General features: G+C 44.1%; 1 protein-coding gene across 1 annotated transcript in view; it reads right to left on the bottom strand.

Annotated features, from left to right (window-relative positions):
• Positions 1–779: 779 nt before the first annotated feature.
• PLB1 (phospholipase B1) overlaps positions 780–22,916 on the bottom strand; it is an 86,244-nt gene continuing 64,107 nt past the window's right edge. The window contains exons 46-58 of the mRNA XM_076335558.1: positions 19,833–19,891; positions 17,034–17,092; positions 15,826–15,869; positions 14,479–14,578; positions 13,041–13,092; positions 11,073–11,153; positions 9,938–10,003; positions 9,293–9,387; positions 8,040–8,121; positions 6,601–6,705; positions 5,432–5,527; positions 1,814–1,888; positions 780–1,338 (exon numbers count right to left, since the gene is read on the bottom strand). Coding sequence (XP_076191673.1) covers positions 1,117–1,338; positions 1,814–1,888; positions 5,432–5,527; positions 6,601–6,705; positions 8,040–8,121; positions 9,293–9,387; positions 9,938–10,003; positions 11,073–11,153; positions 13,041–13,092; positions 14,479–14,578; positions 15,826–15,869; positions 17,034–17,092; positions 19,833–19,891 — 1,136 coding nt within the window. The 3' untranslated portion in view covers positions 780–1,116. The remainder of the gene's footprint in view (positions 1,339–1,813; positions 1,889–5,431; positions 5,528–6,600; positions 6,706–8,039; positions 8,122–9,292; positions 9,388–9,937; positions 10,004–11,072; positions 11,154–13,040; positions 13,093–14,478; positions 14,579–15,825; positions 15,870–17,033; positions 17,093–19,832; positions 19,892–22,916) is intronic.

Genomic DNA, 22,916 nt, shown 5'->3' with positions numbered 1-22,916 from the left:
CAAACCACACTTTGGCTTCAATAAAATCAAAATGTAAAGTATTTGACATAGGAATAAGAAAGATCTTGGAAAACAAGATCACAGGGAACCTGTGAAGTATCTTCTGTACTAGTAGAGCGTATGAATTGACCTGCAAGTATAAAATAAGGAATGTCTAATTTCCAGGAAAGATCTCCTCTGAACTCCTGATCAGAATTTTTTAAAAAACTGCAAATTCTTCCTTGGAGAACAGACATGGAGACTCCAGCCTGGGAGACCTGAACACACCACAGGTCCTCTGAGAAGGGTTAAGCCAGGCTAGTTTGCCAGTCAGGTACCTCATTTTTGTTTAGACCCCCTACTGCATACTAGTGAAGAAATTCCTTCTTCACAGGAAGAGTCATTCTGGAACCAGCTGTGGTACAGTGGTGGGCAGGAGGGTACGGGACTGCCCCTGGGCTATTTAGCCCTAGAAGAGAGGTGATGTGCATGGCCCAGCTCCACGTCCAGTCCCAGACGGATGGAACCTGGAGTCCAAGGCGGTGGAGAGGGTGCAGTTATTCTAGCTGTGCTGCCCAGCACTGCACCAGGGATGCCACATGGATGGTCCGGGTTGCTCAGAAGTTGGCCTAAAGGTGTTTCCATGGCATTGTACTTGCCTGTGTAGAATGACCTTAGCACCTTCAACTCAATGGTCCTGCTGGAATCTAAAATGTGAAATTCCAGCTTTTCTTTTTTATCTCACTTACCTTGCTATTGGGGAATACCAGGTCACAATCATGGACTTGTAACATTTTATATACAGTTTTATAAGAAAAAAGGGCAGATGCACATTAAGGTGCCAAGATGCATGAACAAGTTTTCTCACTTCAGTCAAGCAATTGACATCCTGAGTAATATTCATGAAACGGAGATTTGCATCCCAGAATGAAAAAGGTTCAACACTTCGAACTTCATCCTCCACTTGACTGATCTGCAGAAGCTAACTCTACAGTACATTTCTGATCAAGATTATTGGGCCCCAAAATCCCTGGCTAACCAAGAAGCTTCATTTATATCCAAGTTCTTTTATTCTGCTGCTCTCCGCGTCACACCAGAGAGCAGCCTCTGCAGAGATAGATGTTTGTTCCACTTGCTTTACAGAGATGTCGTTTTGATGTTCTTTTCTGTGTCAGTCTCATGTTGGCGCCTCTTGGCTCCTCTTCCTGACACAAGCCAGATGAGTAAAGAACCCACCAGGACTCCAGCTACTGCAGCCACAATGACAGCCCAGTAGGGGACTGAAGGTTCGTTTTTCTTCAAGTTGAGATCTGAATTTCTGAATCCACTATTTCTCAGCGTGAAAAGAAAGGGTTTCTCCTACAAAGAGAGAGCAAAGGTTTTACTGACCACAGACCACTCAACAGGCAGCATTCAGACAATATGCCATCACCCCTTCCCAGAGAGGAACTGTCAATCTTTAGACAGACTATCAGCTGTTTCTGCCTTCTGTCTGTATTAGCTCAAACTCTTTCCTGCCCTATTGCCTGAAAGTTGCTAGATCAAAAAAAGGAGCCATCTCAGAGAGTGATGGCATCATTTCCAAATTTGTTTCTGCAGACAACCAAATGGAAATGCATAGACTCATTAAAACTGGCTCAAACGAGAGGCTTTCCGCTGCAGTGAGGATTTTTTTTTTTGCATTAAAGTAGGTTTTCCTGTGTGTAACAAAACAGGAGTATCTTTTAGCTATTTAAAGCCTTCACAAAGATATTCTTTTAAAGAATTTTACCAATAAAAAGAAAGGAGAAAAAAGTGATTAATGGAGAGTGTGGACATCTTGGCCTTTACTTACTGGGTTTGGACACTTGAGTTTTAATCTGTCATGGGTAAAGTTGTTGAAAGTCTGCTTTTCACCAACTGGCTCCAGCTGAAGAAGAGAAAAGCAATAGTGAACATCATGATGATTTTTTTTCCTCCTCAGACTCTCCTGACTTGGGTGGTTACAACTTTTTATCCAATCTTTTGGTCCTTGCAGCAATGAAGAAATGTGGTAGAAGGTGCATCACGGGAAAGTTTCCAAACATTTTAACACTCATGAACTGAAGACATTGAGAATCTGATGTACTGTCTGCAGAAAAACTGCCTCAAGAAGCAAGGAACAGGAGAAGCCTTTCCTCCTTCTGCACTGAGCGGAGGAGAAAATAACTCTGAATATCACATACTTTAAATATTCTGCTAAAACAAAGAGGTTCACTATACACCCAGTTCTCCCACATACACATCTCAAATGACAGTATAAACCACAAAGGAAAAAAAAAAGAAAACACACATGACAGATGTTAGTCACATTACTTAGCACAGTACTGAAAGAAAGATGCTTAGGTGTCACGGTGATGGAATTGACTTCAGAAATGACGTAGAGTTACAGAGACAGGACGAGACGGTGCCAACCTTTGCAGTCTTCACTCAGACAAGAAATTCCCTGGGAGTTTTAGCTGAGGCTAAGTTCACAAGATTGCAAGAAGTGAGTTAAATAGAGCTTTTTATACTATCAGTTGTCAGCTAAGTTGCAATAGCTAACCATAAGCTCACCCCGAGTCCATTTCAAACTCAAAATATGTCCAGGCTAATAGCATAGCATTTGTGGTTGGCTAGGAGTGCACGTACCATTGGTTACCATAGTTAAGCTAACAAGTAGAGGCTTGCTCAGTCATGTTAACTGAAGTGTTTACAACTGTGTATGGACATGCCTGAAGTAATGACTTCAGGATTGGCCCGTAGAGAACCGCAGCGTTGTCATCCAGCACTTCTGGGAATACAGCGCAGAGGAGTGCTGGTGCTTCTGCTATTGTCTATACATGCATTTACTGTCCTCAAGTGATTAAAGTGTCAGCTGTATGGTGGAGAGAAACAATACCACAACAAGCCCAACACAACACAGAGAAAACAAATTCTATTCATAAGATTTCCATATGGAAACACTGGGAATACTTTCTTTCGCTAGTTCAGTAAAAAAAAAAAAAAAGAAAAAAAAAGAAAAAAGGAAGTAAAGACTGAAAAATGAAAAGAGAGAGATGAACCATGGCAAAATATGACTAGGGAAGGGAAGAAAGCTAGCAAGTGGAGAGAAGATGCGAAGCAAAACAGAATGCCAAGTTTTGCTGATTGTTGTGGGGTCCTGCTGGACTCTCATAAGAGTCTGAATCACTTGGCCTGCCCACCAGCTAATGTTGTGAAGGCTGAATTTGGTAGTTTTGTTGCATCTTAAAGGGAACAGCTCAAATTCTGATGTGGTTATTTGCAAGATGCGTGGCTTATATCCTGTAGCATTCTGTCTGCAGTATGACTGGTTATTTGTAGATAATTGTAATACTCCCCGTGCCAGGGCACTTGGTAAGGAGTCTAGTGCAGAGCCCACACAAAGGATGATAAGGTGCAAAATTCTGTAGCCAGCTGTGCTTGCTTCATGTCTATGAGATCTGTTCCTCAGGAGCATTAGCTTCCGAGCTTTGAAGATGATGGTATCCCCATGTCCATGAGTAGTGTACAGGGCAACTTCTGGAAGAAACACACAGCTCCTCTAGAGCATGTGGCAAACATGGAGGCAGAGCACAAGCTAAACACGCTGTCCGTGTGCTCTTCTCCTGGGCCAGGGGACCGATGAGGTGGATTTGGGACCAGTGGGGGCCCCTTAAGACTACAGAATCCTCTGACTTCAGAGAGCAGGAGTGTGCTTTGCTTTACATGAAGCAAAAAGGGCAAAGAACATCATGGTGAGGGAGAGGCTCCTTAAGCCATCCCCGTCCCTGCATACCCACGCAGTGGCCAGGCACAGTCTGGCCCTTTACGTGTACTGACAAGAATCCATGTCATTTGGCCATAAGCCTACAGCCTGCTGAGCTTTTCAGGGAACAGGGAAACAATACGGCCTTACAGTAAGCTTGCACAGCCTCGCCGTACATGGACTGTGAGTGAAAAGCAGGGACGTCTTACAAGAACTAGATTTAAATAGTAAACAGTAAAATCTTCAGTTGGCATAGACAGACAGATCTCTACAGAAGGGAATAGTTGCGCTTTGCATCAGTAAGAACCTGATCCGTGCCACCCCAGTAGAAAGCTTTGTGTCAATATCTTTACATGCGTAGGAAATGAGTGACAGTCTGGACAGAATAAAACTCCAGTGGCATAGAAAAAGGACTCATGGTGATTCAGGAATGAGTAATGGCCAATAGGAACACCACGTGGCAACAGAAGCCAAATTTAAGGCTACCATATGTCCAGGTACCATCTCTTTTTCTTGAAACCTGCAGCCATGCTCAGTTTGAATGTTTTCTACATTTGCCTGGGATTTCTGGGCCACCATCAGCCCTGTTCGAGCTACCGCACAATGAAGCCTACCAGACTGCTGTCATCTGGAGTCCCAGACAGGGAAGCCTGACAGAAAACAGGCAGATTTGCTGTGCATGCACAAATCAATTACTCAGAGCATGTGCATGCACTGTACATCATCTGCTTTCTATAACCCTGAACCTACAGCTCATATGCTATACTGGGCAACTGCGCAGATTTCTGCCCTGCATTTCCCAGTCCTTGTGCTCAAGTTCATTCTGGAGTATCCTGTATGTTTCTTATCTTGTTCAAACTTTTACTTAAAATGAAAAGAAATTCCCCTCCATTTATGCTTCTTTCTTGTACAAACCAGGATACAGGATTTCTGCTACCACAATGTGTTTGGGTACTGGTGTTTATGAGACTAGAGGAGGAAATGTCGCTGTGGCATGAAAATGCCATAGTCTTCCTTCCACCATGGGAAACATCATGGTTCTGAAAGCAACTGTGACCTTCGAGTTATCTAGTCCAGCATGTGTCTCTTACACACTCTTCCAGCACTATTCAAAAGCTATCATTTCCCCCAAAATGACAGAAGGAATGTGACTGCAAGCAGAGGCATCATAGGTGTGATTTCAGCCCCCCATTAGTTTCAGTGACTCTACTAGAATTGCTTCAGATACTAGAGTGGGTGGAACAACATGTCCACACTATTAATGGCAGCAAAAATTCAATCACACGTATGTTTTCCTAATAAATCTACAGGATTCACTGAAGAAGGGCAAGCTCATTTAACAGACATTTTCAGGAAACCTAGAGGACTGAATGTTTAACTAGGCTGATTTTTTGCTTTAATGCAAGTTATTTACCAAACCAGAAGGGAATTTTTCATTACATTAGGACTCTCAGGATTTCTTATTTTGAATAAGCAAAGACTTACACTGTTTTATGCAACACGACCGTTTTGGATTGTGTTCCTAAGCAATGCAGACTGAGAAGGGTCTCAGAGTTGAGCAGCCCCCCTCTTGTTAGGATATCAATTTTATTTCTTGCTTACTGTTTTGTTTCAGACACCTTTCTCATGATCTTTTGTAGGGACTGCTACCGCAAACACATAGGGATCAAGGTTGTAACCTCTTACCATATTATTCCAGAGAGCCATGGCCATCTCAGCGTAGCCTCTTACACTGAAATGAAAGCAGTCTGCAGCAAAGAAACTCAGATCTGGCTTGCCGTTCTGTGATAAAAGCAAAAATGTATTTCTCAGCACATTTCAACTTTTGAGATGAGACATATTATATCTAATAGTGCACTGTACTTGGCATACCCACTTCACAATTTTGGTATCTTCCTAAAGGCAATATGCTCATATTTTGACACTGCAAATAAACTTAGGTACTCGTAACTGTGGGCTGATTACTGCAACTTGAGACCTTCTCTGTAATGCAGCCTGCTCAACTTCACACAACGATTTTCATAACAAACCTAAACTTATCATTAAACCAACAGTTTCAGCTCTTACATGGACACTGCCATTGACCCACACTCCACCTTGTACAGAACTGATAGAAAACTGCTTATTCTTGCTTGTTAAACTTCCATAACTCAGACTTACAACCTTTCAGGTGTTGAAATTTGTGCTGAATTTCAGGCAACATTAAAAACTGTGGGCTTATCGAGCTGTGGCAAATGTCTGTCTGAGGGAGAATTTGCCTCATCACTACCTGTATGGTGACCATTCTTTTGACCTGAAGGCTGCCAGAACAAAATGGGGATGATGTGACAAAAGGGTCAGTATTATGCAAAACTGGGTGATTTTGATCAGGATTCACGCTAAATACTTGTATCCCTAACTACACAGCATACATAATGCTAAGGCTGGAGAAAAGAAGGAGAATCAGTGTTTGGCTTCAAAGGCTGCTTCCTGTTTCCAGGCTGGGATGAGCCAGGCATGCAAGTGCTGGTCTCCGTGTGAAGGAAACCTGAACATCTTCCATAACCTAGATCAGCAGAAAATTGTGGTGAATGCCAACAAAGCCCGCAACAGGGGAAGCAACACGCAGTTTAGAGGAAGCCAGAGGGTGCTTAGGTTTAATGTGTGCACACTACGAATGTTTCCTAAAGCCATTTTGATTCACAGGCAGCACAGTCTTTCCTGTCTTCTCCTCTGTCATTCTTATCGCAGGTTCCACCCTGTGCCGCTAGACTGTGCAAAGAGAAGAAAACACAGTCCTTGCAGCATGGATCTTACTCACTTAGGGAAATCAAGATACTGGTCCTTGCATAATGGGAAAGAAAAACAGGACTCACGCTATCCAGGGGCAACAAGGTGTTTCGGAAAAAAGGCTGCATGACAACTGCAAAGTCCTCACGCTCCTCGTACCGACCACTGTTGATCAGCTGTAAGGCTTCAGCCTGTATGGAGTTGCATAGTTGGAAACAGAAAAGTTACTTACAAGGTTCATCTAACATTTGTCAGCTATCAAAAACATGCATATTACACTTCTTTCAATGTAGGAAGCCATAAATTATTAGTATAAATGCAGCTGAATAGTTTAAAGCAGTCCAGAGAACGGCTAAGAAAATAATTTGGTTCATGAAGAGATTTTCATGAGGAAAATGCACAGAAACTAGGATAATTGCTTAATTAAAAAAAAAAAATAGTTGGTACCTTACTTATAGAAATCAGTGCTGCACAATCACAACGAGATTAAAATTTACAGAGAATTAAAAAAAAAAAAGGCATAAGGCCAAAATTTTTAGAAGTGACAAACGAGTCCAGAAGGCCAACTTGAGACTGAAGTGTGCTTGATTTTTCAGAAAGGTGTGCTTGAAGTAAAATACAACTTAAGCATTGAAAAATCACCTGCCACTTTTGAAAACTATGGCAATAGACATTCATACAGATAATAAAAACATCTCATTGTTACTTGCCAGCTTATGGGTATAAATTCTAATGCTCCTGGTCGTATCTCAAAACATTCCTAACCCCACTTCCTTGGTTAAGGAAAATACCCCCTGGATAGGTTTATACAAGTGTTTTCCAAGATGGATTTTTTGAGCATTGTCAGATTCATCAGACAACATCCACTGCCAGAGCCAGAATGGAGGACTGGAGAACACAACGTGAACTGATACAGCGATTCCTGTATTCATAGGAATAATGATGGAAAAACCTTTTCCAATAGCTCCAATAGCTATTTATAGCCTTTGTTAAATTTGAGTCAATTTTATGCCCAAGGCTATGAAAAGTTACTCTTAGATAGCAAGCTGACCCACGGTAAGCTATCTGTGTGCACACTCTCAGCCCTTAGCAAAAGAAAGGAATATCAGGTTGGTTTAGTTCATTTTCCCTGCTAAGAGTTACCACAAAACAGCTGATGCAAGGTAATCTGTCACCCTTGCAGTGACATGTTAATTCATGTGAGCTATTCATTGGATTCATAATGGACAAACACATATCAACAAAACAGCCATCACCAGTAACTCCTTTTCAGCTGTCAAAACAGCACCTGGAAACAGAATCGGCCTCAATCTGCCTCCAGCTCAGAACTGAGGTCAAATTATAAGGCAGTGAGGAAAGACTTGCACTGCTGCTAACCAGTTAGCTGGGTAGGGGTTTAGTTAGACTGTAGCCAAGCTGTTTCCCAGTCATCCCTCTCTGTCCTGCTGAGGATATGCATGAGAGGAAGGGAAGCAATATAAAGAGACACAAGTGAAGATGACCAGTTACAGAATCAAGGTATTACCTGAAAATCTCTGTTAACTCTCTTAATTTCTTGTAGTTCAGAAGAGTTTTCCTCAGGGTTTAAAAAACACGGGCAAACATTCCTTCAACAAAAAAAATACTAGAATTAAAAGCCAACTTGGAATAGCCTATGCAATTCTTCAGCAATGTGTACCTGCTTCAAGAAGCTCAGGATAGGTGCTCAAAGCTCACATGCAGAAGGAGAGCCACCTCGTTGGCTTAGAGATGGACAAATACTTCAGAAAAAAATCCCTATTGACTTAGTTTTCAAAGTGAACACCTGTCACAGCCAGTAAGAGCTGCAGGATCCACAAATCTGAGTCTGACACAGAAGTGTTTAATATGCCACACATTAGCAGGAAATCACATGTGTTAGATAAAAAAACCCCTGCATACAGACTTACAGCAGAGTTTCAGAAATCTGGGGGTTTAAAGATAGAAAAGACAAATTGTTCATGTAGTCTGACTCCTCAGACCACTGTGTTTCACTCTGTTACCCCCATATCAAGAGGTAATAACTTGTGCTTCACTGAAATGTGTCCTCTAAGAATGTGCCTGGAATGAATATGAAGACATCAAGCAATACAGTCAATTCACTATTTTCCCTTCTAGTGTGTTTCAGTAGTTAATAGCTTCTATTATTAAAAATCTGTGCCTAACTTCATTTGAATTCATTAGGCATCAGCTTCCAACCACTGGTCTTTGTTATACCTTTCTCCACTAGACTAAAGAGCCTTTTCATGTCCACGCTGACTCCTGTAAAGGCACAGCTGCTGCTTTCTAAAACAAGTCCCTCAATCTTCTTTGAGTTAGGACTTTGGTCTCCTCCATTAGGTGTGAAAAGCAGTTCCTGGCTGTGCACTCTTCTGTATGCAGCCCAGCCTGCACCATAGGTAATGCAGCACTGGATACAAGGAGAGGCGTCAAGGATGTCAGCCTGTACTGCTGAGCAGTGAGTGGCTGGGCAAAAAAGGTTTTGAAGTTTGGTAGTACAGCAGTTATATGGTGACTTGTGCTGTGACACACTGCCTTACAGCTGAGAAGAAAAGCATTGACTCTGCTATCTACAGGTGCATGCCTTTTCGCTGAAGTATTGGAAGAAGTAGTAGAAAGTTGATGGGAACTAGTGCATCAAGTAAAGGCAGCAATGAAAGTAGCTTGGAAAGCTCAATGTGGATGTCCTTCTGTAGAAGCAGTTTAGATTGATCCAAAAAAGTAGCACTTTAAAGGCAAAGACCTGTTTTGCTTACTTACTTTGCTGTCAAAGCGCACCCCGAAGAGCTTGCTGCGATCTGACGCAGTCCAGAAATCTCTAGTATCTCCACCATGTTGACAAAGACTCTTGGGAGCTGCAGGGATTATAACCACCAGACATACCAAGTCACAGAACATGATACCACTACAAAGTGAGAAAGAAGTGCCATCCGCAGGGTCAGGGAGTCAGTGCAAACTGCACCGACTGCAACCAATGGCATGTGCAAGGATTATGTATAAAGGGAGGGGGAGGGAGACATACAGTGGATGTCAGCCAAAAAATTCCCGACAGCTAGTACAAGCTAGCTGAAATGCTGCTTCACTCCCTGGGACATCTCCATTTTCTCTGGGGGAAATGAAACTTTGTACAGTTGGTTTAGCCATCAAAACTGGCAGTAGGGTCGTGCTATATTTGGTCCACAGCAAAAATACTGTGAAACACACAGTTTTCCTGGAACCACAGCCCACTTTCTCAGGGCATTATCCAATACAGTTGCTGAAATGCAGCGCTGAGGAGCAGTCTGATTCCAGCTATTTGGAAGATGACCTTGTATGAAACATAATCACTGACAGTCTATCAGAGGTGAGAAAAACATCAGTGTGCTTGCCAGGAACATAGCTTGCTAGGGTATCTTAAAAGCTTACCTCCTCATAGAAAATATCCAGAGTGTCCTGAAGGTGCTTTACATACTTTTGCACTGAATAGGTTTCCTGTGTAATTAAAAAAAAAATCGTATCAGTCTTCTTTCAGGAACCGAGAAGTTTAACTGTTTTGCCTGAGCAAAGGAGTCCCCAGACTCTAGTTGCAAGGCAGTCCGTGAGAAGATACACCGACTTGATGCTCCTTTTTGCCTTTGTTGGCAGATATATTTTCAGATCAAGAGGTTTATTGCCACACGCACACAGGTTATATAGTGCTTGTCTTTCTATGTCACTAATATATTCCCTTAATCTCTGTAGAAAATCCTGAGGTATATAATAGTTCTTGGCAGAGTCTTTGCCTGATGAATGACTACATAAATCACATCTTTGGATTTCATGTTGTCTTTTATGGGACCCAGACCAGACTAGTTAGCCTTACGAACAGTGATACTTTTTTTTTTTTTTTAAAACTGCCAATCTGGGGAAATTGATACGGAGGCAGTCAGGCCCCACAAAACCCATGGGAAAAACGACTTTGTGACTGTAGTTATAGAGGTGTAGCTGTGGGGGCAAAGGCTCCAGGCAGCAGCAAACCTGAGAGAACAGTCCCCAGTCATTTCAATGAGCTGGGGTCCAGACCCCCAGTCTGTGCCACAGGAACCTTTTCAGAGGGGATGACCACTGATAGCTAAATAAAAGACATCTTTTTCACTATAAAGTGATGTTATTTCTTTTGGTGTCATTCTGAAGCAAGAATCAGGCATCCTCAGTAATTACTGCGTGGAGATGCTTTCCAGAATAAAACTTCACTTGTGTCCCCATAACATGCCTAAGACACCACGCTGTCTTGATTGCTTTGTCCAGTTAAGCTGGGAGAGCTCTTCAGTTTATCCTTGGTGTTTTGTTCAATATGGGGCAGGTTGCTGGTTCTTAAATAATGCATTACTCGAGAGCTACAGTGCCCCAATATTAAAAGCTGTGCACTTGTTTCTGATACAATACAGATGAAAGGAACAGGACTTCTAAGTGCTTTTTAAACAAAGAGGAGCTTTGGCTCACAGAGGGAGAAAGGTTAAATTTCCAGGGCTGGTCACTTGCCAAGTGCCTGGATGAGCATGCCTAATTCAGAGATACAAACCTTGTCCAAGCAGTACTGGCATAGGTCATTGCCTCCAACGAGAACAGTGATCAGCTTCCAATCTTCCTTGAAATTAATTTTCTAGTGGCACATAAAATAAACAGATTGCAGCATCCATTGCTTAGGCATGCAGAGGTAACATTCACAAATGGGGCTAAACAGGGTACAGACGACATGGCAGAACAGAGAAAGGAGGCATGCTGAGTTAAGACGGCAGAAGAAAAGCATCTGTCCAGGGGAAAAATGTGAACTGTTTGCTAGTCTAGCTGCAATTCACCTTGGCTTTCGTAAGGAAATCCCCTTCAGCAGACCAGATCTGTCAGGGTAGGCGAGCACAGAAATGAGTCTGTGGCAGCAAGCGTGCCTAAATGAATGTTAGCTTCAGGACAGGGATGGACAGGAGAGATTTGCCAGTCATGGCTGAACACTGCAGGCAGTGTGGGGACAAAGAGATGTGGGAGTGGATGCTGGAGTGACTCATGGAGCTGTGGAACTGGAGCTGCTGGGGATCCCTGCCAGCTGGGCAAGTGTTACCCCATAGCCAGGAGGGGCGAGGGGCACCCCAGGGAACAGACAGCTGGATTAAAATAGAAGAGTCCAGGAGGCTGGTGACTTCACTGAGCTCATATAAGGGCAGCTGCAGCATCCACGTCACTGCAAGCTAACAATAGGCGCTGCTGAGAGCTGGATCTCATCAAAACATTTTGTAACGTTCAGTACAAAGAAAGGAATCAAAGGCAACTATTTTTAGCGTGGTGCATTTACATAACAAACATCTGCAAAAGGATCCCACAAATAGAGGAAGGGCCTGGGAATCACTCACAGGTCTGAATTCTCCTCCTTAACCAGCACTTTGCTCAGAAAGCCTTTCATGAAGAGGCAAAGTGTGGCAGGGACTTCCCTCATCCCCTTTTTAAAAGATGCATAAAAAGCAGTGAATAAAACAAAGCTCTAGAGCCACATACTATTCTATTGAAGAGCCATGCCAGCTCCCATCACTCTGCCAAACAATCGGTAATGCAGAGTAACTGACAGTGGGACTAGCACGCAGCATCCATCAAGAGTGCTGGCACAGAGAGACACATGCTTTGACAAATCCTGCTTATTCAGTACCTTCCTTTCCCATTCAGCCTGAGCCAAGGAGCACCAGGCACTCCCATTCCCTTACAGGGTGCTCTCCCTGAACCAACAGCTCACACCCAGACAGTCATCCGCTCAAATTCAGCCAACACTTGGAGCAGGGCAGCCTTGGTTTTCTCCCAGATTTCCTCCCCCCACCCCAAACTGCAGCAGCAGCTACTGAATTAAAAGCGGGTCACCCTTTTGGTGCCCTTTGTAGCCCTCAGTGGAGCTGGCACAGCAGACTGGTCCACAACGCTAGATCCCCTACTAATTCCCTAAAAGCTTGTGGCATGACAGGGGTTCACCCAGCCCTGAGGATTCTGGCCACTGATTAATCACTTGCCTGTTCAGAACCAGAGTTTCAGAGGGCCTAATCTCCTGGGACGACTTCAGTTGTCCCCCTTCCCCGTATCGCCATTTCCCAGACCCAAGAGTGAATAGTGTGATTCATGTTGGTCACCGGGTGCCCGCTCCAGCGATTTTACACTCAGCCTTTATGACCTCCACTTTGAATGCTGCCGTTCAACTAAGCAGTCCTGTGATCTCCCCAGAGCCTTCAGATCTCTCCTCTTCCTCACTACCATCATTACAACTCCTGGCCGCACAGCACGCTACATTAGTCTCTGCCTTGTGTATTTGCACCTTACCTGTATGGATTTGTATAGGTAAATTATCATTTCCTAAAGGCTAATCCCTGGCACATTCATCTTGGAAAGCACACCAGAGACAAGGACACTGACTTTTCTTCCATCAATAAAGCACTCTTCACTACTCAAGCATCCCATCAATTAAAGTCATCTCCCAGAGGCCACGGGAACACTGAAGGGTGGCCCAAGTTCCACTTACCGAGCTGCTTCTCATTAGCTCCACCAATTCACGTGCTTGGGCTGACATATTGCTGTAGAGAGAGGACAGAAGCATTTTAGATGCATGTTCTGAAAGCACATCATCTTCTTGATCTCCCATTCCTCATTTCAGGGAATCTTAGAATCAGCAGAAATCAGTACAGGGAAAGTGATGCCTCAAAAGGACGAGCAAACATAGAAGGACCAAGATCAGCAGCAGTTGCACAAGTGAATAATTTCATCTAAAAGGGCTTCAGCTAGGATGGCTGCCAAGTGGCAGGCAACTGGGATGAATTCTTCCCATCCCAGAGTTGGCTTAAGTGCATTTTGTTTGGAGAAAACCACTAATGCCCAGATGCACAGAGACATTTAGTTGCATAACTCCCTCTGAAATCTAGTAGGGGAGTTTGGTGCTTAGACAGAAGCTGGGCACCTAACCAGCCTTCCTGATCTGGCCTTAAATTCCTACGCCTTGTCTTATGGCTGGAAGATATTGCTTACACTGCGGAACTGCCAGACTGGAGAGTCCCAGTCCAGCTCTGGGCAGGATGCAACGTCCACGAAGTGAAGCACAAACCATGCTGAGACACCAGCTGGAAACTTGAGCTCCTGATATACTAGCATGAGACTGTGCTTCAGCTAACAAGCCCTGCCTCTCTCCAGCACCTACACAAATGCGGTTACATTATTTGCACTCCCACAACCATACTCATCACCCTGAGTCTTTGCTCAGGGCACACATGAAGTATTTAGTAGTCACACAGGCTTTGCTAGCTATTCTGAAACTCTCTTGCAGTAAATTTAATGACTGTTAAAGGGGTCACAGAAAGTCTTGGAAGTGAATTCCATGAGTATCCATAGAGCAGGCACAGCATATGCAATACAAACTCTTACACATTCTGGTTATTAACAGACTAGTAAAGTTTTTCTTCAGGAGGAGAAAGGAATTAATTCCCAGCTGCTCATTCTGTTCTTTTTCTTTGCACTGCAAACATGGATAGTTTTTAATGCCGTGAGGGTAGCAGTGGGCTTCTATTTGTTAGTTTGAGGCACATTTCCCAGAAATCAAGGAATAAATGAGATGCTCATGAATTTTTTCTCATTGCAGATATGGCCTGACAGTGAATCAGGGACCTGCATACTGAAGGCTGGGGAGAAAAAGGTACTTCTAGAATAAGCAGCATAACTAAGGCATTGGCTCGGAAATTCTGAGCAGAGGTCAAATGAAGAAAGGAAGTTTCTCTCTGTCCCTAATTTAGAAAAAGACACAAATAAATCCCCCAAATACTGACTTTTTTAAAATAATTAAAAAAAAAAAATAAAAACCTCAGATCAGAAGGTCGTAAGTATTAACTCAACCTTGACATGCGGTTCAAAGATAATCTGCCAGTCCATCAGTTCTCACCCCTTTGCCCTTTCTTGGTTGTGATTGTGCTTACCGCGCTGTGGCACCTCTCTCTGCAATGTTGAATCCAGCTGTTTCCTTAGAGCTGCCAGTGGAGAAGCCAAAGAGGTTCGGATTGAATTTTTTCAAGATATCTTAAAAAGAGAAAAACACAATGTTTAACCATCCACAGTACAACTGGCAGTGTTGGCTCCCACAGAAGTGCAAGCCGATCGAGTGGTGAGAATATGTGAGGGTTTTCCCCTCATTCACTGTGACTTTACAGAAGCTATAGACACATCTGCCTTGGAGACTCTAGTTACTGTCCAAACTTCAGCACTGCAACTATTTCTCTCCATGGCCTTGAGGAGCCAGGGTCTGGCAGTCCAGGAGATGCACAGGTCCCAGGCAACTCACTAGTTTTGAATCTGAGTGCCAGAGTAATCACGGTTACTTTCCTTCATGTACCAGGAGCAGATGCTCCGAATATGGCCCTTTACCTCCCACTCCTCCAGCTACCCATCAAGATAATAATATTTATTGCAGAGAAGTGAATTTTATTCACATTTCTAGATTTCACCGAAACCCTCAGTGGGGAAGCGTGATGTCTGAAAACTGTTATTGTTACTGCGTCTGTAGTGCTGTCTGAAACCTCTTTATAGAGTCTCATTTATAATGCATAAATGAAATGTGCCTTCTATTTTTCTTTAAACACAGCAATGTGCGTGGTACAAGACAAAGCATATCAGATTTTATTACCAACAATGTCAGGTATTGTCAAACTGCTGCACAGCGTGGATCACATACAAATAGATGAACCATCATGAACCAAGTCCCCTCCAATTTATGGTCACACTGACCACTTAATGCTTTCTATGACAACTACAGGGACTGATTACACAGAACACTATGACAAGAAATTTATAGTAATTTTAGAATTTTTTTCAGTGCAGCGTAGCAACTTGAAATCATCAGGAGGAACCATAATCTTGTCAACAACCCTCTCTAGATGGACTGCTAATTGTTTCATAACCCTTCATTTGCCCACAGCCATTACAGTCAGTCACTGGAAAGCACAAAATGAAATACAGGAGGAGCAGGTCTGTCATGAACTTCTGTCACCTTCAGCACATTTACTCCTAATCATTTCTGTCAAAAGAACGATACAACCACATGCAGGTCCTGTGATGTGGAGGGCCTGAATCTACTTTACAGCTAGTCAGGTCAGTCTGGATTTCAGCTGTGACTCACATGAACTGCTCACATCCACAATAGATGGGCATCCCCCACTGTTTGCAAGGAAAGCATGACCATTTCCAGATGTTTCCTAGCATCCACTTAGACTACTTTCAGAGTAATACTCGCCTTTTGCTTTTCTCAATTGATTTTCCAGGATACTCACTGGGTAAAGTAGTCTGGGTCTCCAGGGTCTCATCACCTCCAATACTACAAAGGGAAAGAACAAAATCACCAAGTAGGGTTAATCCTGCAACCATCTGTCTTATTGTCACCATATGTTGCTGTAGCAGCCCAGGAAGAAAAAAAAAAAAAAAGACTAACCTCAAACAGGACTAAGGAGATAAACCACAAGAATTCAGGGAAAGTACTGAAAGGAGATTTCACGTTAAATCAAGCAGGGCATCAGCTAAGGTAGAAGCTATTCTACCAGCTCTATTCCAGACCAGGAATAGAGCATACTGGGAGAACTGATTTTTCATATAGACACGCTGGGATGCCCATCATAGAAAGGCATATTCCCTCACCAAAGTTGCTCCAAGTGACCTTGCTGAAACTACATTTGCGTGCAGTTATGCATAAAAGGCAGACTGCATTAAATGCTCATTAACCACCTATCTGGGATTCTGCAGTGTTGATTATGAAATGAGCCTCTCCCTCTACCATTCAAAGCTTGTCTGTATGCATAGTCAATACATTCTTATACCACTTCTGTCAGCCCCTCCTGAAGGCATCTATGCCTGCAGATACATACAAGGGGGAAAGAAAGGATGAAGAAAAGAACGTACAGATGCACACACACTTATCAACCATACTTCTGCCCATATGAAGCAGGCAGTTTCCTTCCACTCTAGCATGGATATTGAGATTCGCACCCACTCTGACATGTATTGTCTTCATCCACTTTGCAATAGCAAAGATGTTTGGGACATCTTCATTGAATATGCATGCAGTGCTCTCACCATGTTCATGCCAATCCACACTCACTCAGACTCTCTGGCATTAGACACTGCATTAGATAGTCACAGCAACAGCAATGCTTTGAATAAACGCCAGAGAGGCTAGCAGGAGGCTGAAAGAATTTACTCATATTAATAATGCAGTACTGTCAGACACACAGGACCATGCTTGTAGCAATCAGGCCTGGTTAAAAAAAAAGCAACAAAACCCCCACAAAAACACACCCCCCGCCCCAGGAATCACTCCCTTTCTCTTCCAGTCCTGACTCCTCCAATCCTTACCCAGCAATACCTGCTCTCAGCATCTTACCCCTGTACTTACATACTTAAGTATGTAACTACACAACCAGGTGACCCACACTTTTAACTGTGTCTGTGGACAAAAATAGAGAAAGAGAAAACTGAGCATTTTCACCTCCAGGAAAGTCCCCTCCAGTCTGTTTGTAGGTCAGTTGCTTTGGCTCCTACTGCAGTCTGGAAAGGATGGAAAGAATCATTTATAAAATACTAGAAGAAAGTGCTACAAGTTTAGGTAAGACAGACATCATGATTTGAAAGTGCTGAAGCATTGTGGTAACTTTACTCTGCATCCAGCCAAGCTTTTGCAATATCCCAGTTTTAGCATAAATGGTCCATGTCCATTTTGGACATGAGGAAAAATTTCTTCACTGAAAGAGTGGTTAAACATTGGAACAGGCTGCCCAGGGAAGTGGTGGAGTCCCCATCCCTGGAAGTATTTAAAAGACGTGTAGATGCGGCACTTAGGGACACGGTTTAGTGGGCATGGTGGTGTTGGGTTGATGGTTGGACTCGATGATCTTAGAGGTCTTTTCCAACCTTAATGATTCTATGATTCTTATTCACCACCACACACTGGCCTCTGGGCAGCCCTGCATCTCCCATGCTTCAAATTCACAGCCTTCTCCTCATATACAAAAGCAGCTCATCTAGATAGTAGACCACGGAACATCAGAGGAGATATATTCCAGCCAGAGGGCTTCAGACTGTAAGGTCAAGGACATAAGGCTTTAGAACTACTACTACTAATATTCTTTTAGCAAGCAACCCAATGAGACATCATTACGGACCCAGATTAACGTCAACAGCTTTGTATTTTTTTTGATTTTTCTGATGGAAAATGCTTCATCCTGACATTTCCTGAAGAAAGCTGATTTTGAGAGACTTAATCCAGAAAAAAAAACAAAACCCACTGGTGAAAAATTTCCAGCCAGTCTTAGCTGTAAATAAATCAGGAGAGGAGCTGCTTTTTAATCTGCCAAGAAAACAAATCTTTGGTGTAAAATCCACTTTTCCTCTGCTGGACCCAGACTGCTAGTCTAACACGCAGACTTGATGAGGTGTAGGCAGGATTTTTTTTTACCAATACAAATAAGCATGTTGGCATATCTATTGCTTTCACCATGCATTGGTGCTAAGAAGTCAGACAGACGCATTCTAGCCAGTGACATGACTAAATTGCCCAATGTTTCATTAATCTCCAACTGCATCTAGACTGAGAACAGCCTTCCTGCAGTGTGAACTTTTGTATCTTTTAAAAATAAATAAATAAAGCCATCAGAACAAAGAGGTTTGTGATGATTTTGAGTAGCTCACAGGACTGGGACAGACCTCTAGCAAGGTCAGCACCCTGACTCGCATTCAGGACAGCAATCATGAAAATGGGCTCTTCTGCAGCTTTATAGTTTCTTAGTGGTTTCACTTAATCTTGTATTCTTCAAAAAGACATGGTATCAATTCAGCCATAAACACTGACTGCATTCAGGGCTCTTGTGGGAAATACCAGGAGGAAAATCAATGCCTTAGTGGACCAAGGCAGATCTTTGCTGCTGCAGTCCCTCTGTGCCAGGAATGGTTAGGCAGTACAAAGTATGCACTGCTGCTGGCTGTACTGCACTTTGTGTGTGTGCACGCGCGCTTATGAGGGTTTGTGCGTATGCACGCAAAAGAAACTGTCATTTTTTTCCCCCCACCAGCAATAAACCCCTTAATAAAAAACCCAGTCATATCTTGCTGTGGCAATGGCAACTAATACAAACTGCATGAGTAATGGTAGTATGAAAACTGTCTTGCTCAGCTCTTGAGACAGGAACCTCAAGCATCAGAGTCTGGCCCTTATAACTAGGGCTCTCTGAGACATTTTATGTACTAAAAGAATTAAAATTTTAAAAAGAAGAGATGTGCGCTAGTGCACATGTCTAGCACTAGATGTGGGGGAGGAAATCAAGCAATTAATTTTAAGAGTTATGGCAATGGATAAGAGGGAGACTTGCAGGGTCATTACTGAGGTCTTCTAAGAAAAGCTCAAAGCTCAGTGGGGGGAAAAAGCCAGGATTACATCAGGTCAAGCAAAATCTGTTTCAGAGCTAATGAGGAGGTGAAGACATGCACACCTGCCTATAGATAAGCCTGATCTATAGGGGCTTCAGTCCCTTCAACTCCCTCTGATCTCTATGGGAGCTGAAGCTGCTAGAATGAGCACTGGTCTAGCTCAGGAGTTAAAATTCATGGGAACTGTTGACACAAATGTTTGCTTTCATCCCATGCCAGAACAATTCTGTAGTGCTGTGTAATTCTGGAACTTTTTCTCAGAAAACTTCAGTGCAGATCTGCAGTATTCCCTGCTATTCTTTTCTGGAGCCTTTCTTTTCTGTGCCTACTCTTTTCTTTTCCGTTTGCATTTCTTGGTACATGAAATACATCAGAGTTTTAACTGGAAGATGCCTAAACCAGGAAACAACATCTGAAAGCAAAATTCTCAAATACAGAAGTATCAGAATTATCTTAAGTGAGAAGCACTTTGTTCTGCAATCAATTATTTCCATAAGAATTTTCATCAAGATTTCTCATTGCATGAAAAACGCCAATTGCTTGCTCTTGTTTTTATGTTGGAAAAGACTATTCTTATAAGGCAGACATTTCCCTTTTCAAAAACACTCGAATAAACTACATGCAATAGAGAACATGATCCCATCTCTGTTCTGGCCTGAATTATTCATTACTGGATTACACAATTGCCAGTGTCACTCATATCCCTTCAGGCTATTTCTTTGCAAAGGGACACAGGTAGATGAGTTTTGCTTTGCCAAGCCAAAGCAATTTGATTTCTATCTGATAATGCCTGACACAACCACATCTAGGTAGAAATCAACAATTGCTCTTCTCATTCTAAATGTGGGAACACAGCAGTACTCACAGTCAGGGAATCTCCCAGTGCTCCTATAACTTTGATGTCAGCAGGTTGTAGCTCATGTACTAAAAAACAGCAGGAGAGAAAAAGCAGGATTATTGATAAGTGACACAAAATATTGTTTAACAGAATAAAGATCCAAGTCTTTGGTTCCAACCTGATGGTGTTTTTACAGACTTTTAGGGAGAACAAGCCTCAAGTTCTGTGTGTCAGTTAGACAAAAGGCATAACTGCTTGCCTTTGCTTGCAACAGTGTACTCAACTAACAAGGAAATAAATGGAACTTAAAACAGCTTAGGAAAAAAAATGAAAACAGATTAGATATGTTTAGGGATGCAGACATTCAATCTCTTTTAATTGGTTTTCAGGATTGGGTCATAGATCAATACTTCTCATTAGCAATCTCCCCATAAAGCCTTCCAACTACACACAGCGCTCCTACTGTGCTGCTTATTTTACGACCTTATTGGCATCACGGAGACGTGGTGGGATGGCTTCTATGATTGGAGTGTTGGGATGGAGGGATACAGGCTCTTTAGGAAAGACAGGCAGGGGACACGAGGAGGGGGTGTCACCCTCTATGTCAATGACCAGCTGGAGTGCATGGAGCTCTGCCTGGGGATGGATGAGGAGCCGACCGAGAGCTTGTGCATCAGGATTAAAGGGAAGGCAGGAACAGGTGACATTACGGTGGGGGTATGCTACAGGCCACCCGACCAGCAAGACCAAGCGGATGAGGCCCTCTATAGACAGATAGGAGCAGCCTCATGCTCACAAGCCCTGGTCCTCGTGGGGGACTTCAACCACCCCAACATCTGTTGGAGGGACAACATAGCAGGGCATAAGCAATCCAGGAGGTTCCTGGAATGCGTCGATGGTAACTTCCTTCTCCAAGTAGTAGAAGAGCCAACGAGGAGAGGTGCTATGCTGGACCTTGTTTTCACCAACAAGGAGGGGCTGGTGGGGAATGTGAAGCTCAAGGGCAGCCTGGGCTGCAGTCACCACAAAATGGTGGAGTTCAAGATCCTTAGGGCACCGAGGAGGGCGCACAGCAAGCTCACTACCCTGGACTTCAGGAGAGCAGACTTTGGCCTCTTCAGGGATCTGCTTGATAGAGTGCCATGGGACAAAGCCCTGGAGGGAAGAGGGGCCCAAGAAAGCTGGGTAATATTCAAGGATCACCTCCTTCAAGCTCAGGAGCGATGCGTCCCAACAAAGAGGAAGTCAGGCAAAAACGCCAGGAGGCCTGCATGGATGAACAAGGAGCTCCTGGACAAACTCAAACACAAAAAGGAAGCCTACAGAGGGTGGAAGCAGGGACAGGTAGCCTGGGAGGGATACAGAGACATTGTCCGAGCAGCCAGGGATCAGGTTAGGAAAGCTAAAGCCCTGAGAGAATTAAATCTGGCCAGGGACATCAAGGGCAACAAGAAAAGATTCCATAGGTACGTCGGGGATAAAAGGAAGACGAGGGAAAATGTGGGCCCTCTCTGGAATGAAATAGGAGACCTGGTTACCCGGGACACGGAGAAGGCGGTGGTACTCAATGACTTTTTTGCCTCGGTCTTCATCAGCAAGTGCTCGAGCCTCGCCGCCCAAGCCACAGAAGGCAAAGGCGGGGACTGGGAGAATGAAGAGCCGCCCACTGTGGGAGAACATCAGGTTCGAGACCATCTAAGGCACCTGAAGGTGCACAAGTCCATGGGACCCGATGAGATCCATCCGCGGGTCCTGAAGGAACTGGCGGATGAAGTTGCTAAGCCACTATCCATCATATTTGAGAAGTGGTGGCAGTCCGGTGAAGTTCCCACTGACTGGAAAAGGGGAAACATAACCCCCATTTTTAAAAAGGGAAAAAAGGAAGACCTGGGGAACTACAGGCCAGTCAGTCTCACCTCTGCGCCTGGGAAGATCATGGAACAGATCCCCCTGGAAGCTATGCTAAGGCACATGGAGGACAGGCAGGTGATTGGAGACAGCCAGCATGGCTTCACCAAGGGCAAGTCCTGCCTGAGTAACCTGGTGGCCTTCTACGATGGAGTGACTAAATCAGTGGACATGGGAAGGGCTATAGATGTCGTCTATCTGGACCTCTGTAAGGCCTTTGACACGGTCCCCCACAACATCCTTCTCTCTAAACTGGAGAGGTATGGATTTGATGGGTGGACTGTCTGGTGGGTGAGGAATTGGTTAGATGGTCGCATCCAGAGGGTAGTGGTCAACGGCTCAATGTCCAGATGGAGGTTGGTGATGAGTGGCATCCCACAGGGGTCCATACTGGGACCGGGACTGTTTAATATCTTCATCAATGACATAGTGGGATCGAGTGCACCCTCAGCAAGTTTGCAGATGACACCAAGCTGAGTGGTGGGGTCGACACGCCAGAGGGACGGGATGCCATCCAGAGGGACCTGGACAAGCTGGAGAAGTGGGCCCCTGTGAACCTCATGAGGTTCAACAAGGCCAAGGGCAAGGTCCTGCACCTGGGTTGGGGCAACCCCCAGTATCAATACAGGCTGGGGGATGAAGGGATTGAGAGCAGCCCTGCCGAGAAGGACTTGGGGGTACTGGTGGATGAAAAGCTGGACATGAGCCAGCAATGTGCGCTCGCAGCCCAGAAGGCCAATCGTACCCTGGGCTGCATCCAAAGAAGCGTGGCCAGCAGGTGGAGGGAGGTGATTCTGCCCCTCTACTCTGCTCTGGGGAGACCCCACCTGGAGTACTGCGTCCAGCTCTGGAGCCCTCAGCATAAGAAAGACACGGACCTGTTGGAGTGGGTCCAGAAGAGGGCCACGAAAACGGTCAGGGGGATGGAACACCTCTCCTATGAAGAAAGGCTGAGAGAGTTGGGGTTGTTGAGCCTAGAGAAGAGAAGGCTTCAGGGAGACCTTATTGCAGCCGATCAGTACTTAAAGGGGGCTTGTAAAAAAGATGGCGGCAAACTTTTTAGCAGGGCCTGTTGCGACAGGACAAGGGGGAATGGCTTTAAACTAAAGGGGGGTAGATTTAGACTAGATAGAAGGAAGAAATTTTTTACGCTGTGGGTGGTGAAGCACTGGAAGAGGTTGCCCAGAGAAGTGGTGGATGCCC

Source organism: Aptenodytes patagonicus, chromosome 3 (genome assembly GCF_965638725.1).
Source record: "Aptenodytes patagonicus chromosome 3, bAptPat1.pri.cur, whole genome shotgun sequence".
Lineage (NCBI taxonomy): Eukaryota > Metazoa > Chordata > Aves > Sphenisciformes > Spheniscidae > Aptenodytes > Aptenodytes patagonicus.
This window is presented reverse-complemented; position numbering and strand designations above follow the sequence as displayed.